This window comes from Aotus nancymaae, unplaced genomic scaffold (assembly GCF_030222135.1).
Source record: "Aotus nancymaae isolate 86718 unplaced genomic scaffold, 86718_ANA_hifiasm-v0.15.2.pri h1tg000014l, whole genome shotgun sequence".
NCBI classification, from domain to species: Eukaryota; Metazoa; Chordata; class Mammalia; order Primates; family Aotidae; genus Aotus; species Aotus nancymaae.
The window spans coordinates 49,520,420-49,543,277 of record NW_026988425.1 but is presented as its reverse complement, the minus strand read 5'-3'; the positions used below and the strand labels follow the sequence as shown (position 1 = coordinate 49,543,277).

General features: G+C 36.1%; 1 protein-coding gene across 1 annotated transcript in view; it reads right to left on the bottom strand.

The window, feature by feature from the left end:
• Nucleotides 1–22,858, bottom strand: part of MTREX (Mtr4 exosome RNA helicase) — a 109,684-nt gene that overhangs the window by 16,262 nt on the left and 70,564 nt on the right. The window contains exons 19-22 of the mRNA XM_012457304.2: nucleotides 17,972–18,100; nucleotides 9,116–9,226; nucleotides 6,541–6,729; nucleotides 2,568–2,731 (exon numbers count right to left, since the gene is read on the bottom strand). Coding sequence (XP_012312727.1) covers nucleotides 2,568–2,731; nucleotides 6,541–6,729; nucleotides 9,116–9,226; nucleotides 17,972–18,100 — 593 coding nt within the window. The remainder of the gene's footprint in view (nucleotides 1–2,567; nucleotides 2,732–6,540; nucleotides 6,730–9,115; nucleotides 9,227–17,971; nucleotides 18,101–22,858) is intronic.

Below are 22,858 nucleotides of genomic sequence, written 5' to 3'. Positions count from 1 at the left end.
AATATACTAAATTAAGGAATCTATTCTAAAAGCAATAAGGAATGACTGAGAGACTTTTACCAAATAGAATGGCACAAAGGGGCCGGATGGCGGGTGAAGTGGCTACACCCATAAACCCAGCACTTTGGGTGGCTAAGGTGGGCGGATCACTTAATCACAGGAGTTCAAGATCAACCTGGGCAATATAGCAAGACCCCGCCTCTGCAGAAACTTAAAAAATACATTAGCCAGGCTTGGTGGCACACACTTACAGTCCCAGCTACTTGGGACTATAAGGCTGAGGCAGGAGGATCCCTTGAATCTGGGAAGCTGAGGCTGCAGTGAGCTGAGACTATGCCATTGCATTCCAGCCTGGACAACAGAGAGATCCCAACTCAAGAATAAAAAAGGAATATACCAGATTTGTACTTTAGACTGAAAACTCAAGAAGGAAAGCAATGAATAATCAGTAGGGCAACTGCAGTAATAGAGGAAAAAATAATGAGGGATGCATCTTAGCCAGTGGAAGTGTTTAAAAAGGCATGGAGGTAGAGGAAACTCAAAGACGGATAAGAGGAGTGTAGGATGACACCTCAGTTTTTGCAAATTTGGGGGAAAGTTAACAAATCTTGATATAATATTGTTATCACTATAAATGAAAAACACATCTTGGAATAAAATCAGTTTCCATTCTTCCAACACAAAATCTAATTTCCTTTAGATAGCTAAAGGAAATTAATTTTTATATTAATTCTAAAACAATAGGTAATTATCAGAAGGAAATAAGCCCAATAACATTAGCATATGAGTCAGTAGACTAGTATGGCAGTCTAGATTTAATTCTGGATATGTTATTAATTAAAATCCAATAGCACATTATCCTGTGATAATAACTAACTAGGGCTGGGTAGTCACTGCCCCCTTTTGGTCGCTAAGAGTTGTCCTTGTCACCTCAGTCTCCTTCTGGTTCTATGCAGACACCTGAGTCTATAACATCTGAACAGATGAACAATACAAATACGTTTTTACCAAGAAAGTCTGAAATCATTTATAAAGCCTGTAATTCTCTGGTCCTGTCCATCCTGAGTACATAAAAAACTGTTTCAAAAATGTCTTTTATATATTCACTGAGAATGATGATCATCACTATATGGACAAAACAAGTCTTCGGACTGGATATTGCTTGAGCTACCAGCTTATGACTTTCTAGTTAAGGAGGACAGAGGCAAGCTGGCTCCTAAGGCAGGAGACATTTCTCATGGTGGGAAATAACTAACACACACTTACTGTATTTTTATACAATTTAGTATCATAAACTGTATTTTCTAAAGATGGCCACAACAGCATCTCCTACACCACAAGTTCTTCTAGAACTGCACTGACCTACAGACTGCCATGTGCACATGTGGAAATTTCAATTTAAATTAAAATGATATAAATTATAAAGTTCAGTTCCTCAGTCTAAGCACTTATCAAATGGTAAATAGTGGCTACTATACTGAACAGTGTAGATACAGAACAATACCATCATTACAGAAAGCAATATTGGACAATAGCCACTTCCCCATTAAGAGGTAGAATCTAATTATCCCCCACTTGAATCTGGGAGGTTTTATGACTCACCTGTAATCAAGAGAACGTGGTGGAAATGATGTTGTATGATAAGCAAGCTAGGTTACAAAAGGTAAAGCTAGGTCCAAAAAGGCAACCTTAGCCAGCTAGAACACTCACAATGGAGCCTTCAGCCACCATGTAAGCATCCTAGGGCTGCCATACTGTGAAGAAGCCCAAACTAGCTCACGGGGAGAGACCACATGGAGAAGCTCTAACAGAGAGAGAGAGAGGTCCTAACATTCCCCAGCCGCTCCAGACTCCTACTATTCCAGCTTAACCAGCTGTCTGATGGCAATCCCAGGGGACACTGAGCCAGAACCATCCAAATAAGCTCTTCTTGAATTTCTGATCCATAAAAACAAGAGAATAAAATAACTGCTGATGTTTTAAATAGTTTAGTTTTGAGGTCATTTGTAATGTGGCAAAAAATTACTGAAACAGAAAATAATATAACCAGTTTTAACCTGTGGCTTATAATAAGTTCTGTTGTAAAATCCTATTAGCCCAAAATCTAATTAAAATTTGCTATGCACGCAACAAGATAGTGGTTACTAGGATAAGTTTCAAGGTGGGAAAGTGTTAATAATTTTTTAACATATACAAAATTACATATAAGCTAAGATTATGTAAAAATCCCACAAGGCCTTAAGAAAAGTCAAAAGAAATACATCCAAATGCTAGGAGTGCTTGTGTTAATTACTAAGATCTAAGAGATTTTTCTAATTTCTCAATTTCATGGTTCAAAACTTAGTGTAGAAGGTACAGGACAAACTATATTTTTAAGAAAGTTCTTTTTTCCTAAAGATAACGGTCATTTTAACATCACTTAAACCTACAAGGTGGAGGCTGTAGTGAGCTGAGATCGCACCAGCGTACTCCAGCCTAAGCCACACAGTGAGACTCCATATCAAAAAAATAAACAAAAATTAAAACTTAAAAAAAAATCAACTTTCTAGAAGAATACCAGATTTTACCTGCTTATCTCACAAGCCACTCGTCCCTTCATCTCTATTACATCAGAAGAAGTAGCAAATCCCAACCTTCTTAAAACACGTTTGCGACATTTGAGTTCATCCATTTGTAGGACTGTTCTTGCTTTCTTTAGTTCTCGCTTTGCAGATTTAATATCTATTGCAATCTAAAGCATATAAAAGTATAAACAAAGTTCAGTAATAAAGTGAACAATGTACAATGAGATTTATTCATGAAATCAAACAAAAAATATTTTTTAATAACACCTTACAGTATACTTCTGGGTTAAAGCTTCATTGTTGGGGAGATTGGGTAAAGTGGAGTTTCTTAGATACCTTCCCAGAATATTACAGAAGAGTCATGATAAATACTACCTAAAATACCAAGTACATGGAAAATACAAAATCTCCATTTGAAAAATTTGAGGCAGAGCAGGAAGAAAATACAAAAAGCTTAAGAAGACAGAGAACAGAGACAGAGAACAGAGCATGGCTCTTGCTTAAATGAAGGGAGGTAAGGAGAAGGCTAGAAGGAGGAGAGTGAGTTGGATATTGCGAGTTAGACAAGGTAGGCTGTAAGAGTAGAAAAATTCAGTGGTGAAATTAGGATGGGCTCTCCCAATAAAGAATTCACTGGACAATTAATCATGCCCCCAAAGTACCAATCCCAGCAGCTCTAGCTTTTCGTCCTTAGGCATCAAGGAGTAGCTTAGAGAGGGGAAGAAAAATAAGGGTACAGAAATCTTTTCTCTTGACTGTCTACATTTCCCCCATGATGTCCTGAAAACTCTTCCTTCTTTTTGCCCTTAAAAGTTACATCATAAATTTGCCTAAGCTGGAAATGGTTTTAGCAAAGACAACAGGCCTTTATTCAAAACAGATACGAAAACTTAAAATGAAAATATATCACCTTGAGGTCATCCTTTAGAGTAGATGAGTTTTAAAATTTAGTTAATCAGTAAATATTACATATTTTCCAACTATGACAAGCATACAGTAGTGTAAGAACAAAAAATGATGGTATTCTGAAGTGGTGGTTCAGAAAAACACTGACAGAAAAGTTTTGTTAAGTTGAAATCCAAAGACAACAGAATTTTGTAGACTGTTGATTAAATCTCAACTAAGGAGGAAAAATTATGAACGTGATCAGCGTATTTACTCAGAGATTACTTATGTACTCTATTTCTAGTGCTTTACATTATTACATTCTTATAGCAATCCTAAAAGGTAGGGAACTAATATTAAATCTGCATTTTATAGATGAGAAAACTGAGGCACGGAGAGATTACTAAATAAACTGGTCAAGAATACAGAGCTACTAAGTGATAAAGATGAAGTTCAGGCCGGGCATGGTGGTTCACGCCTGTAATCCAAGCACTTTAGAGGCCAAGGCGGGCGGATCACCTGAAGTTGGGAGTTCAAGACCAGTCTGACCAACATGGTGAAACCCCGTCTTTAAACAAAACAAAACAAAACAAAACAAAACAAAACAAAACAAAACAGATGAAGTTCAAACCCAGGCTATCAGACTCTAGAATCTAAGCTCTTTTCAATTATTTATATTGCTATGAACAGAGCTACTGAGTGATAAAGATGGGGTTCAAACCCAAGCTATCAGACCCTAGATACAAGCTCTTAGTGATTATTTATATCGCTATGTACAGATGTGTTGTCAAATACCCTGTCACAGGAAGCAATGCTTTCCAACTTAGACAATGAATGTTTTGCTACCTAGCATGACTTATTGGGCATATCGAAAAAAAGAACAAATCATTGTTTGTTTAGGGTTTCTTTGACTGACGTGACAGAGGATGCCTATGTAAGCAGAGCAAAGCATCATGCTAATTACTGTGAGACTTATAAAGCTTACAAGGTAGTAGAATAGAATCCAATATTTAGGATTTTTTGAGTAATGTTTGTATTTTGAATATAAAAATGCTGAAATCTTTTAGATATAATGGGTTAAATAAAAATACTATTAAAGTTAATTCCATTGGTTTCTTCTTTTTTTTAAATGTGGCTACTAAAAAATTTAAATGTGGCTGATACCAGACAATGCTGTACAAGATCTTTTCCTATACATTTATAAAAGAACACAGATATACAGTCGGCCCTTCATATCTGCGGGTTCCACATCTGTGGATTCAACCAACTGTGGATCAAAAATATTGGGGAAAAAATTGTCTGGACTGTACATGTACACTTTTTTCTTTTTTTAAAGAGATGGGAGTCTCACTCTTGTCATTCAGGCTGGAGTACAGTGGTGCAACCATGGCTCACTGTAGGCTCAACCTCCTTGGCTTAAGTGATCTTCCTACCTCAGCCTCCTGAGTACCTGGGACTTCAGGTGCACACTACCATGCCTAAATTTTAAAATTTTTTTGCAGTGATGGGGGGTCTCATCATGTTGCCCAGGTTGGTCTCAAACTCCTGGGCTCAAGTAATCTTTCTGCCTTGGCCTCCCAAAGTGTTGGGATTACAGGTGTGAGCCACTTTGCCCAACTTGTATCTTTTTTCCATTAAAAAAAAATTATATACACACACACATAATATAATGTGCTTATATGTATATAAGCACATATATATAAGCAGATATATACATATGAGCACATAATATACATATAAGCACATTATAGACAATGGTAGGGAGGGGGCAGGAAAAGAAAAAAAAAAGAACACTATAATCTCATTGCTCTAACACACCACTTTTCCTTTTAGTCTTTTCTGGTGTATGTTTATATTTTTGCTAAATACTAATCATAGTCCACATCAATTTCAGATCCTTTTTTCATGTAATGCTCATGCATGAGCTTTCTTACATGTTACTGCAGACTCTCTATAACAACTTTATTTAGCCAGTCCCTTCAGCCAGACAAGAAGGTCTTTTTCAGTATATTTGAGTAGCTCAGATAATGTCTTCGAACCACCTCCAAAGATGCTTTCGAGTCATCATTCAGTCACACTGAAGTTACCTGTTCTCATGTTGTGAAAACATAAGGCTGACCCTAGTGGCCATGGAGGGACTGACAGCAGGGAGAGAGCTGCTGCAATGGTCCTGGTAAAAGATGAACAGGCCAGAATCACAACTGGATATTTGTGTAAGTAACAAAAGCTTGTTGTGTCCCAGTTTCCTCATCTTGAGAAGTACATGGCAAGCTTCCTGCCTAGCAGCACTTCAAGGTGGGTCAGAGCATGGATGTGTTCACTGAGCATGCAGTCAATACTGTCTATATGCTACAGCACCATATGATGTAAGTTCACAAAAAGCCAGAAAGGGAAAGTGCTTTAAAACTATGAACTGAACACATTACTCTGTTAAAGGAGTTTCTACTCATGTATTTATCCAACAAACACTGGGGATTTACTTTATAGAAATAGACCATTAGCCATAAAAGGAATGAAGTACTGATTTATGCTACAATATGCATAAACCTTGAAGACATGCTAAGTGAAAGAAGGTAGACACAAACGTTACATACCACGATTCTATTTATATAAGAAATATCCAGAATAGGCAAAACCATACAGATAGAAAGTAGATTTGTTATTGCCAGGGGCTAGAGGATGGGAGAAACAGAGTGGCTGCTAATGGGTATAAAGTTCCTTCAGAGGGTGAGAAGAATGTTCTGAAGTCAGATAGTGGCGATAGTTCCAAGTATGTGTGAATACAGTAAAAACCAGTAAGTTGGACATTTTAAAAGGGTGAGTGCTATGCTGTGTAAATTATATCTCAATTTTTAAAAAGAAGAAAAAACTAACAGAACACCCTATGTGAAATACCAAACTAAAGCAAAATGAACTTTATATTGTGTTGCTGATGAGAGCTGACAGGTTCAGAGCTGACAGTTTATTTAAAAAGATAGCTAGACATTTTCCTGTTTTAGCTGATCAAGCCAACAGGATAAGAAAATGAGAAACAAGTATTAATTCAGTGAAACATATAGAATTCTACTATAAAACCAAGTTTCTGCCATACCTGTGCTTTTTTTTCGCAAAGTGTATACACAGTTTCCAAATTTGGGTCATTGTGAAGTGGATGAGAATACATTCGATGCTCAAAAGCTTCTACTTTCTGAATGACTTTTTTCAGCCCTTGATCTTGAATGCCCATATCATCAATAGGGTCTAATAAGGGGACACCGTCAGGAAAACGTTTCTGAACTTCCTAAAACAAATATGTAAAATTCATTTTCATCTTACAGTCAAAATTAGTAAGACCAAACCAAATCAGTATTTACTTTTATTCTATGCACACAGGCATAAAAATAAAAAGCATACTACATATATAATTTTATCTTTTCCCCATTTAAATTGTAGGGCATTTTTCCACAGCATTTGTTTTTGAAAACTCCTTTTCAATGCTATACTATGATTTACAGATGTATTATGATTTACTAATAAATCTACAAGTCATAGTTTGATCACAGTCCTCAATGTGGGACAACTTATTGATAAATTTGTTATTGTATATTTACACTGTTGCAACTTCTTGCCATCACAAGTAATCTTCTATTGAACATCTATATTTAAGACTGTTTTCGGATTATTTTCTAGGGAAGGCACTACTGACTTGGAAGTATAGACTTTAAAAGATCCTGAGACGTTTAGCTTAAAAAAAACATGATTAATGGTTAAGTGCAATAAACATATTCATATAGAGAAGGAATAGCTCACTGTAGGCTGGTATCCTACTGGGAAAGTAGGGTCTTGGATAAGTCTTAAAGATAAAATTTGGCTAGTCAGGAACTGGGAGTTGGGGAGGACAAACACATTAAGAGTAAATAACAAATGTAAAGGGTTCAAATACATTTGCACATTGTTGTCTTAAATAAGCAAATAATGCAAGCTCTTCCAAAAGACTGAGATCTCTGGTAAGTGCATGTAGTACATTTTCAAGATACATGTCTGCCCTGATTCAAAGGGGGGCTAGTGTCAGCACAAAAATCACAGAATCTTACACATCAACCTGGCCAATTATATAAAGAAATGGAGTCACAGGTGTGAAGTTCCAGAACAGAGAAAACACTAAAATTATAGTTCTGTAGTTTAAGAAAGTATAATCAATTAATGTAGCAAAAGGAAAATCTCTATTCATTATGTGAAGGGTTCTGCTGGCAGGCCAATTTCCCTGATTCTTCCTCCTGTGGTTTCTCACCATGTGGTGACTGATGTAAAGGACTATGAAGGACCAAGAAAGAAAAAACGGTCTAACTTTGTTAAATCATGATGCAAAACTGAGACTCAGGTTATCGTGAAATTAATGTGAAAGCTGAAATACATCAACACCAGATATAGCACAGGGATGTTTAAGACAAATACAGACAAGCCTGAAATTTGCCAACAGACAAAAATTAATTTCAATTTTAACTTTAGCAAAATGAGAACTGACCTAAGCCAAAAGCACAAAACAATTAGTTTATTTTTTTCAAAATAATGGCATTACTTAATGGTAAATTAATAATGGTTAATGTGTATTTCTGCTCAAAACAGTGCCATTTTGAAAATACTAGAAAAAACAATTTCAGTGGGCCTTGACGCTTCAAAGAACTTATAAGATATATTTATTTACTACCAGACCAATAGTGATAAAAACTTTTTAGGAGTGACTATTTTGGAAAAGATATCCACATCTACACAAAAATTTTGTAAAACTGTCAAGAGAATCATTCATTTCAGAAAGCCCACCATTGGAACACAGCTTAAAAATTCCTACTCTACACTGAAAGCATCCTACTTATCTTTGCTTTCTCAGATTTTAGAACAGAGCCTTCACCGCACAGTAAATGCTCTGCAAATTATTAACTAAATAACTTTGTTAAAATTACTTCTTTTTTATTTTCCTTAAAGAGACAAGGTCTCACTCTGTTGCACATGCTAGAGTGCAGTGATGCAAACATAGCTTACTATAACGTGGAACTCCTGGGTCAAGTGAACTTCCTGCCTTGGCCTCCTGAGTAGCTGGGATTATAGGTGCATATCACTAGTCCTACTAATTTCTTTTTAAATTATTTTTAAATTTTTTGTAGAGATGTGGTCTCACTATGTTGCCCAGTCTGTTTTCAAATTCCTGGCCTCTGTTGATCTTTGCGCTGTGGCATCCCAAAGAGTTGGGATTACAGGCATGAGCCACTGCACCTTTTTTCTACTAGAAAATTAAATTTACTACAAAATCTTAATTTTCCCTATTGAAAATAAAACAATTTCATGGATGTATTAACTATATTCAAAAATTGTTAAAAGTTCTGTCAGTACATGATTTTATACATAAAACTTATAGTCTATAGTTATTTTCAGCTGTAATGAATAAAGCAAAATGGTTTTCCTCGTGAGTCCTCTTTTACTAAATCACTTTGTTGGTAGATGCAAAGAGAGGACACATCCACATGAAGATCTGCTGCCATTATTTTTATAAAAAATAATTGCCACCATTGGTAGTATTTATAGGTATTCTGAAAGAAAGCAATATATTTAAAAGCATTTCAGTTGCCTCTTTATAAACACTGTCTGCATTTACATAAAATTTATATTTAATTTATAAAATTAATGCATACCTGTATTGATTTTAAAACACTCTGTCTATTGTCCACTGGCCGAAGATCCTTAGGAATGTAAAGTCTAACGCTGCTGATAGCAGACAGGAGATGCACCAAAACTGGGACAACCTACGACCAAAAAGTTATAGAGTATTACAGTTAAAATTGTACATTTTCATATTCTAGTATTTCCTAAACTTGGATTCTTAAAAGGAAGTTGCATTTACAACATGTAACAAGTACATAATAATCACTATGGAGCAATCTCCCACACTGAACCTTTTATCTTAGTAGAGACTACTATATTTAAAAAGTAAAAACTAGTTCAAACCTCTAAATAACAGGTAAATAAATGGTACATAAAAATAAGAGCTCCCTTCAATATAGAATCACAGTTTATTTTTATGTTCTCAGATATTTGGTAGTTTTAAAATATTGATACATAAATGTACTATAGTACTAAGAATGAAAGATTCTTGTTTAACAGGTTTAGGAGGTCAAGAAAGATTCATGATTCTGGATGGGCAGGAATGAAGAAAAGAGAAAAAGCACTTCAAAGAGAGAAAGGAGCATATTCCATCAGATATAATCTTGATGAACACCTATCTGCAAACTTTCTTCCATGCTTTCTCTTGTCAAAATGCTCCTCGCCGTCAAGTTTGCTTCTTTTCAATTGCTCTTGAATTCAGAAAGTCTCCATAAACTGAGGCAAAGTTAATGTTTCCACAGGTCCAAATCTGTCTCCCACGGCTACTTTTACATTGATCATGGATAAAAACACAACTTTCACTGCCTTGCTAACAAATATATTCATAGTGCTTTACTAAACAAAAATGGTACAGTGGTGGAACACCTGAATTCTGTCTTCAGCTAGTCGTGTGACCCTGCACAAATTATCTAATGCCAAACCATTAATAGCACTTTTACTCTTTCTAGTTAAGTTTTTTGGGATGGAGTGTTTTTCCTTTTTTCCTGCCTGGCTTTTCCTATTCTTCCTTTTTAAATCATTTGAAATTAACTTGCAGACAACAATCACTTCATTTGACCAGTAAATACATGTATCTGTTAAGAACAAGCACATTCTCCTGCAAAGCTTCAATATTATAAGAGCTAATGAAATATTATATACAATCCCTATTCAGATTTCCCCAGTGACTGACTAATGACCTTTATAAATTACTATTAGCATTATACTTTTGGATTCAGAGTTCAGCCAAGGACCACAGACTGCATTTAGTGGTCATGTCTCCTTAGTCTTCTTTAAACTAAAAATATACCTCACCTTTCTTGCTCTTTTATGGTACCGACATTTTCATAGAATTCCAAATTTACAGAAAAGTTGTAAAAATGAAATAAATCCTACATACCCTTACTTCAATTCACTAATTATATTTTGTCCATTTGCTTCATCGTTGTCTTTCTACACACATAAAGTACAAGTACTAAAGGAAGGAAATCTAAAGTTGAGACGGTATCATCTAATCTGTAGTCCATATTAAGATTTCATCCTCTTTTGCAATAATATCTTTTATACCACTCTACCTTCCCCACTGCCACTCTATGAACCAAACTAGGATCATGCACTGATTTTAGTTGATACATTTCTTTCTTCTTTAATCTGGAACAGCTCCCCAGTTTTTCTGTGTCTCTCAAGACCTAGATATTTTTTAATAATATAAGTTATAGAAAGACTCTCAGTTTGGGTTTCTGTAGTCATGAGGAATCGTTAAGATTCAGATTATGCATTTTTGGTAATGTTCTGTTCTACTCAATCTACCGGTCAACATTATTAGAGACAATGTTGATCACTTTGATCATTCAATTAAGATGCTATCTGCAGGATTCTTTAGTATTACTTATTATTTTCCCCTCTACAATTAAAAAATTTGTAGGGAGAGCCTTTAGAGTCTTTGTAAATATCCTTTCTTCACTAAATTTTCAGTTCACTAGTTTTAGCATCCACGGATGATTCTTGCCAAAGTCAATTATTATTTGTGGTAGTTGCCTAATGGTGACTTTTCTAACATCTATTTTATTTTATTATTTTATTCTATTGTATGAGATGGAGTCTTGCTCTGTTGCCCAGGCTAAAGTGCAATGGCACAATCTCAGCTCACTGCAACCTCTACCTCCTGGTTTCAAGCAATTCTCCTGCCTCAGCCTCCTGAGTAGTGAGGATTACAGGTGCATGCCACCATGCCCAACTAATTTTTGTATTTTTAACAGAGATGGGGGTTTCACTATGTTGGTTGGGCTGGTCTTGAACTCCTGACATCAAGTGATCTGCCCACCTCAGCCTTCCACAGTGCTGGGATTAAAGGTGTGAGCTACTGTGCCTGGCCATTTCCTTTACATGTCTCTCTGGATTCATGGATTATTTTATTTTCATATGGTTATGATCTTCTGCTTTTTTTTTTTTTTTTGAGATACAGTCTCGCTCTGTCACCCAGGCTGGAGTTGCAACCTCCGTCTCCTGGGTTCAAGAAATTCTCCTGCCTCAGCCTCTGCAGTAGCTGGGATTACAGGCACCTGCCCCCATACCTGGCTAATTTCTGTATTTTTAGTAGAGATGGGGTTACACTATGCTGGACAGGTTGGTCTTAAACTCCTGAGCTCAGGTGATCTGCCTGCCTCTGCCTCCCAAAGTGCTGGGATAACAGGCATGAGCCACCATGCCTGGCCTTTTACTATCATTTTTATTTTTATTTCCAAACTGTCTAATTCAGGGGTCCCAAAGCCCCAGGATAGTACCAGTCTTTGGCCTGTTAGGAACCGGGCCATGCAGCAAGAATGGCGGGTGAGCGAGCATTACCGTTTGAGCTCCCCCTCCTGGTCAGATCAGCAGCAGCACTGGATTCTCATAGCAGGGCAAACACACGCATGCAAGGGATCTAGGTTGCCTGGTCTTTATGAGAACTGAAGGCCTGATGATCTAAGGTGGGACAGCTTCTTCCCCAAACCACCTCTGTCCCACACTCGCCCAAGAAAAAATTACCTTCCACAAAACCAGTTCCTTGTGCCAAAAAGATTGGGGACTGCTAGTCTAATTCATTTTAGAGACAACATTCTTTAAGTTGCATTGGGTTTTTGGCCACCGATTTGTGAATCAGCAGTTGATGCACTGTTTAGGCAGAGAAGACTCAGGACATGAAAAATTATCAATACCAAGTAGCTGAAATCTAGAGTGAAAAATGCACAATTTTTATGCACTAAGGTACATGTACATAATCCAAAAAGGTAGAAAAATTGAAAATAATTCAATTGGGTTTAGAAAGAATATTTTTATATACTTGTAATTGAATTCAATATGCACAGGTATCTGCAAATTTCCTTCAGAACAGAATAACACTATTTTGTGAAGACGAGATTCAGAAGGAAGACTGGTTTTCAGTGGGATTTGCAGGTCTTTGGTTTTTCAGGCCGCTCAGGAGCTGAGTAGTGGGAGATGTGGAGTAGGTTAAGTTAAAGCTGCCACAAAGCTTGCTATCTTACCAAAAGTCGCCATTTTTCTTGAATAAATGCTCCCTGGATTCCTGCAAGCCTTTGGTTAATTTCCAGAATTCTGAAGAAGTTGATTCTGACAAGTTTTCTCAGTATTGGCATTGCTTTTATGGAGAAGAGGATTTTTGGAGGTCATTAGGCCACCATTTTTACTGACACAAATACAGTTTTTAATTGGGAATTAATCAATAACACATTGATTTAAATAACTGTGTCTGCCATGACTTGATTAAAATTCAGTTGGTTCAAAAAACAACTTGCTCGCTAAATCTTGTCTTCACAAAATTGTGTTATTCTGTTTTGAAGAAAATTTGCAGATACCTGTACATATTAAAAAGCAGTATGGCAACCACTGGAGGGAAGAGAATAGGGTTGGAACCTCTTCAAAGACCTATTCCCACAGAATTGTCATTATTCCAGTCTGGTGGTTCCCTGGAAGACTCCATTCACAAGGCTGTTTTTTACTTAACCTGATTCAGAGCTTACCAGTGCAAACCTGTTTCCTGGAGGTGTTTGTCAAAAATAGTAAGAAGCAACTGCTTAACACCATGGCTGCCTGAAGTTGTGAATGACAGCTGGGCAAACAACAGGTTAACCTGAAAGCTTAAAAGTAAAAGTTGGGGAGTAAGATGTCCATGGAGAATTAGAAAAGCTCCCACACTTTTCTGGAAATCTAGGAGGCCATGTAGAGGGCTGTGTGCATATTCAACAAAGACCTGAAAAGACCCTAAGCTCTCACTTCTGTCTGACCATGAAATTGTATACCCAGAAAGTGGCTAAGGTAATGTTGTTAACTGCCTAGCTGAGGGTTGATGGCTTGCTGCAATATGCATACAAAGTCTTTAAGAAAAGACTGAGGAACTTTTTTTGTTTGAAGTGGTGGAATCTTGGCTCACTGCAACCTCCACCTCCTGGGTTCAAGTAATTCTCCTGCCTCAACCTCTTGAACAGCTGAAGCTACAGGTGCATGCCATCATGCCGGCTAATTTTTTTTTTTTTTTTTTAAGTACAGATGGGTTGTGGCCATGCTGGCCACACTGGTCTTGAACTCCTGATCCTCAAGTTGTCTACCCACCTTAGCCTCCTGAAGTACTAGGATTACATGCATGAGCCACCACACCTGGCCAGACAGGGAACTTAATGATTGCAGGCATTTAAGGAGGTCTCTGCACAATTATTAGCTGACCATTAAACTAACCAAGCAGAGACTTGGTGGACACACACAATTAAAAAATACAGACTTAAAAGAGTTAATTCATAAATCACAAAACAAACCAAAAACAAATAGCAAGAATAAACTCTGGGGGAGCAAGAAAACTGTGATTTACAGAGTTGCTGCTGTTGTAAAACCAAACTGGGGTCTGCTTGCCTGGTACAGTAAGACCAGATATCTATATTGAGGTTTATAGTGGGAGAAAGGAAGGTGTTTATTTGTAGGGCGCCAAACAAAGAGGATTAGGTACTTAATATTTAAGTCCCAACCTTCCAGATGATTTACAGAAAAGAGTTTCTAAGGGCAGGGAGGCAGAGGTTACAGCAGTCATAAATTAATAAATGGAGGTTATATACCTGTTTGACTTAAAAAGGCAGGACATCTCAAAGCAGGGGCCCACAGGTTATATAGGTGGATTTAAAGATTTTTTAATTTGCAATTGGTTAAGGAGAAGTTTTGTCTAAACATTTGGGATTAGTAGTAAAGAATGCTCATTCTGGCTTGTGAATATGATCTCTTTTTGGCCCCTCAGGAAGACATTTAGAACAAAGAGCAGTGGTCACAGTTTTAGTCTTCTGTTCCTCTTTATTTGAGGTTTATGTGCCAGTATGTCTGTTTGGTGTATCTCTGAGTTTTTGAAAAATAATTTAGGGACATATGTGAAGATGTTATTTTTAGTTTTTATAGGGAATAAAACAAGCTGAACTCTACCATTGTTTTTAGACAAAGTGATTGATTTTTTGAGACAGGGTCTTGCTCTGCTTCTTAGGCTGGAGTGCAGTGGCATGGTCACAGCTCATCACAGCCCTAACCTCCTGGACTCAAACGATCCTCCCACTTCAGCCTCCAAAACAGCTGGGATTACAGGCATATGCCATCACCATGCCAGGCTAATTGTTACTGTTTTTTTTTTTGTATAGACAGGGTCTCACTATGTTGCCCAGGCTGGTCTCGAACTCCTGGGCTCAAGCAATCCTCCCACCTCAGTTCCCCCAAATGCTGGGATTATAAGCATGAGCCACTACACCCAGCTTTGTTTATTTTTTAGTCTAAGTGAGGTGCACTCTAAAGGAAGGATCCCTAATTCACCTCACTACATTATTTAAAATGTCCAATTTTCAATGAAAAATTATGAGACATGTAAAGAAATTAATAAAGTATGACCTATACACAGAAAAAAATAGAAATTAACAAAAACTATCCGGAGGAAGCCAAGAAATTTGACTAACAAAGAGTTTAAATCAGCAATTTAAAATACATTCAAAGTTTATCTACTCAAAAAATCTGATTTCAATTTCTATTATAACTTGAAACCTGCCAAAACTGCAAATATTATTCCATGACAACTACTGGTATATTAATCCTCAAGAAGTTTTTATAAGTGTATGGTTGTGATCTGTAATCTTCTATTCCATGTCCTTTTATAGATGTTTTTATCTAATGGGGAATGATTCTATCAAGTTCCTTGCATAGAAAGAGAAAACGGATCTCCCATATCTAGCCCCTGCAATTAAAGTCTTCACTCCCTGACACTGAGTCTCATTTAACTATCATGATGTGGTTGTGATAAGGGCCAGACACATGGGAAGCTGGCAAAGCAACAGTGTAAAAACTGCAAGCAATCTTTAGAACACGTTATCTAAACTGTTCACCTCTGTTAATCAATGGAGTGCTCTTGATCTCTCTACACACACACACACACACACACACACACACACACACACACAAACACTCTCTCTCTCTCTCTCTCAGCCTTTTTTAGAAAACTAAGTTCAAGAATATTTTACAGGTACAAGGAAAAGTCACTTTAGAAAGTAAGCTTCCAGACCGGGCATGGTGGCTTACGCCTGTAATCCCAGCATTTAGGGAGGCTGAAGCAGGTAGATCACGAGGTCAGGAGATTGAGACCATCCTGGCCAACATGGTGAAACCCCATCTCTACTAAAAATACAAAAATTAGCTGGGTGTGGTGGCATGTGCCTATAGTATCAGCTACTCGGGAGGCTGAGGCAGAAGAATCACTTGAACCCAGGAGGCGGAGGTTGCAGTGAGTCAAGATTGCGCCACTGTACTCCAGCCAGGCAACAGAGCAAGACTCCATCTCAAAAAAAAAAGAAAGAAAGAAAGTAGTCAGTAGTCTAAAAACACTGATAAAAAGCGAAATTTGGCATTACATCCACTTAAAGTCAGAGCGGGCGAATGTGATAAATGGAAGCCTGCTTTTAATCTACTTGAATAATGCTACACAATCAATGTAGATGAGAGCTAATGTTTCCTTATAAACTGCCCATGAAACTATTTCTCTATGTCTAGAATTCCTTTCAAGATAATCTACAAGGCAAACAATATTATATATTTATATAACATATACTTACATATAATATATATAATAATTGTATATATAAAGTATTGTTTCTTAAGCTATAGTCCTTCTCTTTGTACATTGTTTTATGTTCTTTGTCATTAACCACAAAGAACAGAAAAATGTGAAGTTATTTCTAAAGAAGGTGTTTCATGCTCTGTACATGCTGCTTCCATTGCTAGGAATACAACTCTTGCCTGTAAAGGTACTCATGTTCCTACAAGTTTGTTAAAATCTTACTACTTCCTTTATAAAGCTTTCGTTTTACTCATTACCTGCCTTGAGCAGTTTTGAAGCACAAAAATGCTTCCTTATTAAGCTGCATCCCCTTAAAGTCACAGACTATATATAAAATTCATATTAACAATCCCCCACCCCTTGCCAATTTCCTTAGCAGCATAGAGTGAAATAAACATAATAAAAAATGCTACAGGAGCAGAGGAAAGGCCCTCAGTTTGCCTTGGTTTCATGGCTGCCTATATAATTTTCTTGGAAAAATCTAAGCTTTCAGTGTGACAGTGCTGTGACTTACTATCAATGCCTGCCTGAGAAAGGGAGAATATTGAGATGTGTGGCACACATTTGCTATTCCAACTTGCAGTAACTCCTAAGGGCCCTTTGGGGACAATGAATATGTGCCTGACGGTGGGAGTTTTAGCCTCATTTATAGTTAGGCAGTCAGTCAGTAAAATATATGTTAGGGGAAAAAAAATCACACAAATTTCACTTGGTGGTGGAATTCTAGAAGTGAACAAATTAGAAGACTGAGAAAAAGAGACCAAGGTTTAGGTAATATTCAGAATTATAAATAAACATTTAAATCGTCATTTAAAAATGTTACAGTGAATTGTCTTTTTAAAATACTACCAACTCCAAAACCCGTAATAATTTATTGATCCAAAGAAACAGTCTATGATACTACAGTGGCAGATTTTATTTTCTACAAACCAACCATATTATAACAAATATCATTACAATGACATTTCTCAAAAGACCTATCCAATATGCTACATGTTTTACATTTTAATTAAAAGCACATGTAAATTAAATGATTTTAACTAATGAAACTTGGGTAGAAATTTTTCATTAGTAAAATCATGCTTCAATCATTACAGATGGCTCCTCCTTAAAACTGGGTTATGTCCTGATAAACTAGTTGTAAGCTGAAAATATCGTTAGGTCAAAAATGTATTTAATACCAGGAACACCTAATCTACCAAACATAACTTGGTGTAGTTTACTTTAAATGTGCTAAGAACACTTACATTGGCTTACATCTGTGCAGAATCACCTAACACAAAGCCACTTATTTTATAATAAATGTTAAATATCTCATTAATATATTAATTTTCTATAATACTAAATGATTATCACTTCTACACTACTGTAAATTTAAAAGAATCCTAAATCAGGACTGCCTATATTTCCATGGGAATGAGAAATAAACAGCATGAATAGATTCGAACTGTAAAATCACTCAGTCACAAGCCAGGATAATGAAAAATCTTTTTAGCCCTGGTAAAATCCAGCTTTGTGGAAAATTTCAATGACAACTCTTTTTCTTTCACTTTATCATGATTACCTTGTTGAAATTTGATAAAAGAAAAACAAAAGAAATCTCACTGATTATCCTACTGATAAGTTAGATGGCTTTACTAACATATCTTAAAATACCCTGAAAACTTCTAATTTAGAAATCATAATAGTATGTTCAGTTATAATCACACTGAAGAACTTTGGTGATTATAAATAGGTTACAGAATACCTGAAATCTGAAGACACAAAGTTATGTACAAACCTGCATCTCTCCTTTCTCATCAGGTTTAGCTGGTTTTGCAGCTTCTGTAGCTGAATTTTTCAAGCTCTCTTTGCTACAGCGCAGAAGTACTTCCACTACATACAAAGGGTCCAGTTCACCAGAGTTAGGCTAAAAATTAAAACAAAAGATGTTCATTTACTCTTAAGAAACTGGCTCATTAAATTTAAAGTTCCATTTGTACAGGAACTATTTTCTCAACATTTAGCATTATGATTGACACAAACTGTGTAACACATATTTTATGAAATGAAAACTGTCTCTCTGGATTCAACATGTTCTACTAGATGAGAAAACCCAGAAATAATTTTATATTTATAAATTCTAATTTAACAGTACAAGCACAGTCAAGTGTGACTACTTTTAAGTTTCTAATAATTTATGTTAAGAAACTAAAATTTTCAGCATCAGAAAATTAATTTGTATCTTCAAGTCACTCTAAATACCATAAAAGACAGATTGAGAACAGATTATCTTATTGTTTATTATGCAAGCATTTGTATAATGTGGTTCCAATTTTTATTTTCTTTTAGTATTTAATATTCTCTAATAAAACTATGATTCTCAAGATCTAAGGACCACTTAGATCTAATCACACTTCTGCATTACAATAATGTGTTTGAGTAGTATCTTTCAAGCAACAACAGAAAATTTTTTTCAGTACAGAATTCCTCATCTTTAAATAAAATATTTAAATAACCTGTTTTGCATAAAATACATAAAAAGAAAGTTACAGGGCAAAGACTTGACTACATGGCCTCCACCCAGGGCAGTTCCTACTAAAAAAATGAAAATCTGTTAATAAATCATAAGGAATCCATTTCTACAATCTATTTCTGCAATAAACTACCAATTGTTTAACAAGAATAAAACATATTTCCAAATGCTGAAGAAAAAAGAAATTACAATTATTCTAAATCGAGTTCAAATTTCCTCAAAGAAAGGATAAGCACTATTTTTCCAATACAAAAGAAACACTTTTTCTCAGTTTAAAATGTGGTTATTTTAAAAGAAGTTGCAAAAGTTGCAAAACATTCCTCAGTTTAAACACAAAGCAAAGATGGAGATAGTATTTTGATTATTTTTATCTGTAAAGATGATGTTCAGTCATTATGAAATGAGTTTTACAATGAGCTAAACAAATAGCTATGATTATGATAGTTGATCATAATCAACTATCAAGTCTTCCTAAAAAGCCAATGATTATAAGACTCAATGATTATCATATTAGCTTTACAGAGGAGGAAAAAACCTCTCTGAATAAGATGCATAACACAATTTGATAGATAAATTAGCTCTAAAGTGTTAGGGAAGATGTGACTATCTGGACAAAAAACCACAGGCGTATGAGCCATCTTTAATGTTTCTAGATAACCTAGAACTCTGTTGTTGGGCTTGGTTCCAATTTTGTAGATTTTATTTATAAATTTAATATTCTCTCTAAGACACAACAATCACAGAAGTGACTACTATAACTCAAGTATATCATACATAATAATCTATTTTTGCAGAGCTACTAAAACCAACTTATGCCATTGTGGAAATACTCTCAAGTGTTACTGTGGAAACACAACAGAAAGCCTTCTTAACTGTAACATTAAATGAAAATTTGCTGTTAAAAGTATTTCCTAAGATCATAAATTTTTTCTCAGCTAACTTATTCCAGTTCTGCACTCAGTAAAGACGGATCGATGTCAATTTTCAGATAAGAAAAACTAAGTTAAGTGTTCTATTACCTTATTTAGATTTTTGTTTATAAGTCCTAATTTTTACTTCTTAACAGTACAACTGAACTTCTTTTTCCTAGCTTCTCTTTATTCCTTTTAAACTGTGGCTAATTTCTTTCTATAAACTGAAATTACCTAATTAAAACATAATTTGGTAATCCCAAGCTTGTAGAATGCAAAGAAATAAGCAAAGTAAAATTATATTGACAATAACATTTTTATTTATTTAAAATGCTTCAAACAGTTTTCTTCATCGGTGTGTACACTCCCTCTGCCTCTGGCAAGGTCTATTGGCCACAAAGATCTCTGGATCCATATTCTGACCTAGATCTCAAAATTAATGAAAATGTACTTCACATTTTTAGTGAATAAATTCAAGTAGCTTAATGAAAAAACTAGTTTCACCATCAACAGAAACAGAAAAAAATGAATGTGTTCCTCTCTAGTCCTCATATCTTTGCCTAAAATAACTCTGATGAACTGGTTCTACCTTTAAAGGTAAATTTAGAATCAAAAGAGGCAAATAATTTTTTAAAAATTTGTGTGTATGTGTGTGTGTGTATGCATACTTTGACAGTGTGATCCACAAGCCTGCTCCCCAGCAACTGGAAAAAATTATGAAAAACCAACCATTTAAAGTTTCTGGAAACAGTCCTAAGGGAATATATCAAATAAAGATCTAATTAAAAAAATCTAAAATTCAGTAAAGTCTTTGATATCTGAACCAAGACTGCTCCCTCCCTCACTCTTCCAGTTCACTGAAACAGAAACACCAGACTGGTGAAGTCAAAAATACAGAAGGGCCCAGTATCCCTGCAGCTCTTGGTTGGGGACAGCTACCTTTTAGGAGGGGCAGGATGTCAACATTTTTCATCCTCATCCCACCTACTTGTTGCTGCTGCTAAGTCCTCTGCAAGTAAGGCTGAAAGGTAGAGGCTACCTAGCCTCTACTGATTGGCCACAGGTTCTGTATTGGTGTGGTGCTGCTGAGAAAAAGGGACCCAACAGCCCTTCCCCTGGTTTATAAGGCAATGGGTCCATGTTGAGAGAGGCAAGATGAAAAGACCTAAGGCTACCACCCCCACTTTCCACCTATCCCATGGCTCCTAAAGCGGGAATGTCACTCAGAGAAAAGTGTGCACTGTCCCTATCCCCAGCTTTAGAATTTTGACTCAGAGATTTTGCTTGGGGGAAGAAATATGCCTTAAAACAGACAACTCTTAGTATCTTCCCAAAGGACCAGATTTCCTTTTTAATAGAGCCAAGGAAATTCAAGCCTAAGATAACTTTCAGAAATAGCAGAGGCTGTGGTGAAATACAATTAGTGGATCTGTATACATTGGAGATACAAGCTAAATTGTAGAGCAGATAGTTTGCAGAAGAGAACCTGGTTTTAAAAATGATAATGGAAGGAGCCCTCCTGCTAGTAGAGCTTTACAGTTGGGTTTGCCCAGAGAAAGGTACAGTCAAAGAGACCTTTGTCCAAACCACTGTCATCTCAGGGTGACTGTGGGCATAGCCACAGCTGTGACCTCCAACTCTACCCCAGAAACAAACTAAAAGGCTAAACATTATACAGGGTAAGAGGTAGACAGAACACACTTCAATCAAATAGTCCAGCTCAACACTAAATAAATAAACAAGCAAATAACAACAATACCCTGCAAGATGTAGGGGCAGGGAGGGAATACCTAGAGTTACTACAATATATTATCCAAAAAGAAACGTGAAGAAACAGGAAAGTTATGACCCATAAAAAAAGAAAAAGAAGCAGGCAACAGAAACGGCCTATAATAGTGACCAGATGTTAGGCTAAACAGACTTAAAAGTTGCCATTATAAATATATTCAAAGAGTCAAGGGAAATCATAATTAATGAAGTAAAAGAAGGTACAATAATGATTTTGTATCAAATAGAATATATCAATGAAGAAGTAGAACGTGTAAAAGGAAACCAAAAGCAAATTTTAAAGTTCAAAAGTGTATTTACTGAAGTGAAGAGAGGCCCAACAGTAGATCTGAACTGGCAGATTAATATCACCAGTGAATGTGAAGACAGACTATTGACAAAAATTATGCAATCCAAAGAACAGAGCAAGAACAAACAAATAAAAATGAACCAAGCCTCAGAGAAATATAGGACACCAATAAGTGCAACATACCCATAATAGGAGTTCCAGAGGAGAGATTTAGAGAAAGGAGCAGAAAAATATTCAAAGAAATAATGGCCTGGGCACAGTGGTTCACACCTGTAATCCCAGCACTTTGAGAGATTAAGGCGGGAGGATTTCTTGAGCCTAGGAGTTTGAAACCAGCCTGGGCAATATAATGAGACCTGGTCCCTACAAAAATTGTTTAAAGTTGGCCAGGAATGGTGGTGCACACCTGCAGTCCCAGCTACTCAGGAGGCTGAGGTGGGAGGACTGCTTGAGCCCAAGAGCTTGAGGCTGCAGTGAGCCATGATTGCACCACTGTACTCTAACCTGGGTGACAGAGTAAGACCCTGTCTCTAAAAATAACAAATCAAAAACAGAAATAGTGGCTGAAAACTTCTCCAAATTTACTGAAAAAAAAAAAAAATTTCATCTACATAGCCAGAAAATTCAATAAAGTCCAAGTAAGATAAAGGCAAAGAAGTTCAGTCACTTTTTTTTTTTTTTCCAAACGGTTATTTTATCAGATTGTTTGAACATTAAATTTATCCTGTTTGCAATCCAAAACAGTTACCTGAAGTTTGCTGTTTTGTGTGTATGCGTGTTTACTTCACTTTTTATACAGATACATTTATCATAATAAAAATGCAGAAAGCCAAATCACAAAGAGAAAATCTTGAAAGCGAAAAAAAGATTCATCTCCTACAGGGGAACTTCAAGAACATTAACAGCAAAAACTTCTCAGCAGAACAATGGAGGTCAGAAAGCAATGAGTTGGCATATTCAAAGAAAAAACCAAACAACTGTTAACCAAGAATCCTATATCCAGCAGAGTTAACTTTCAAAAATGAAAGCAAAAAAAAGACATTCTCAGACAGACTAAAAACTGAGAAAATCTGTCTCTAGCAGACCCACCTTACAAGAAATATAAAAAGAAGTTATGCAGGCTAAAACCAAGTAATACTAGATATTTATTTGAAGCTACATTAA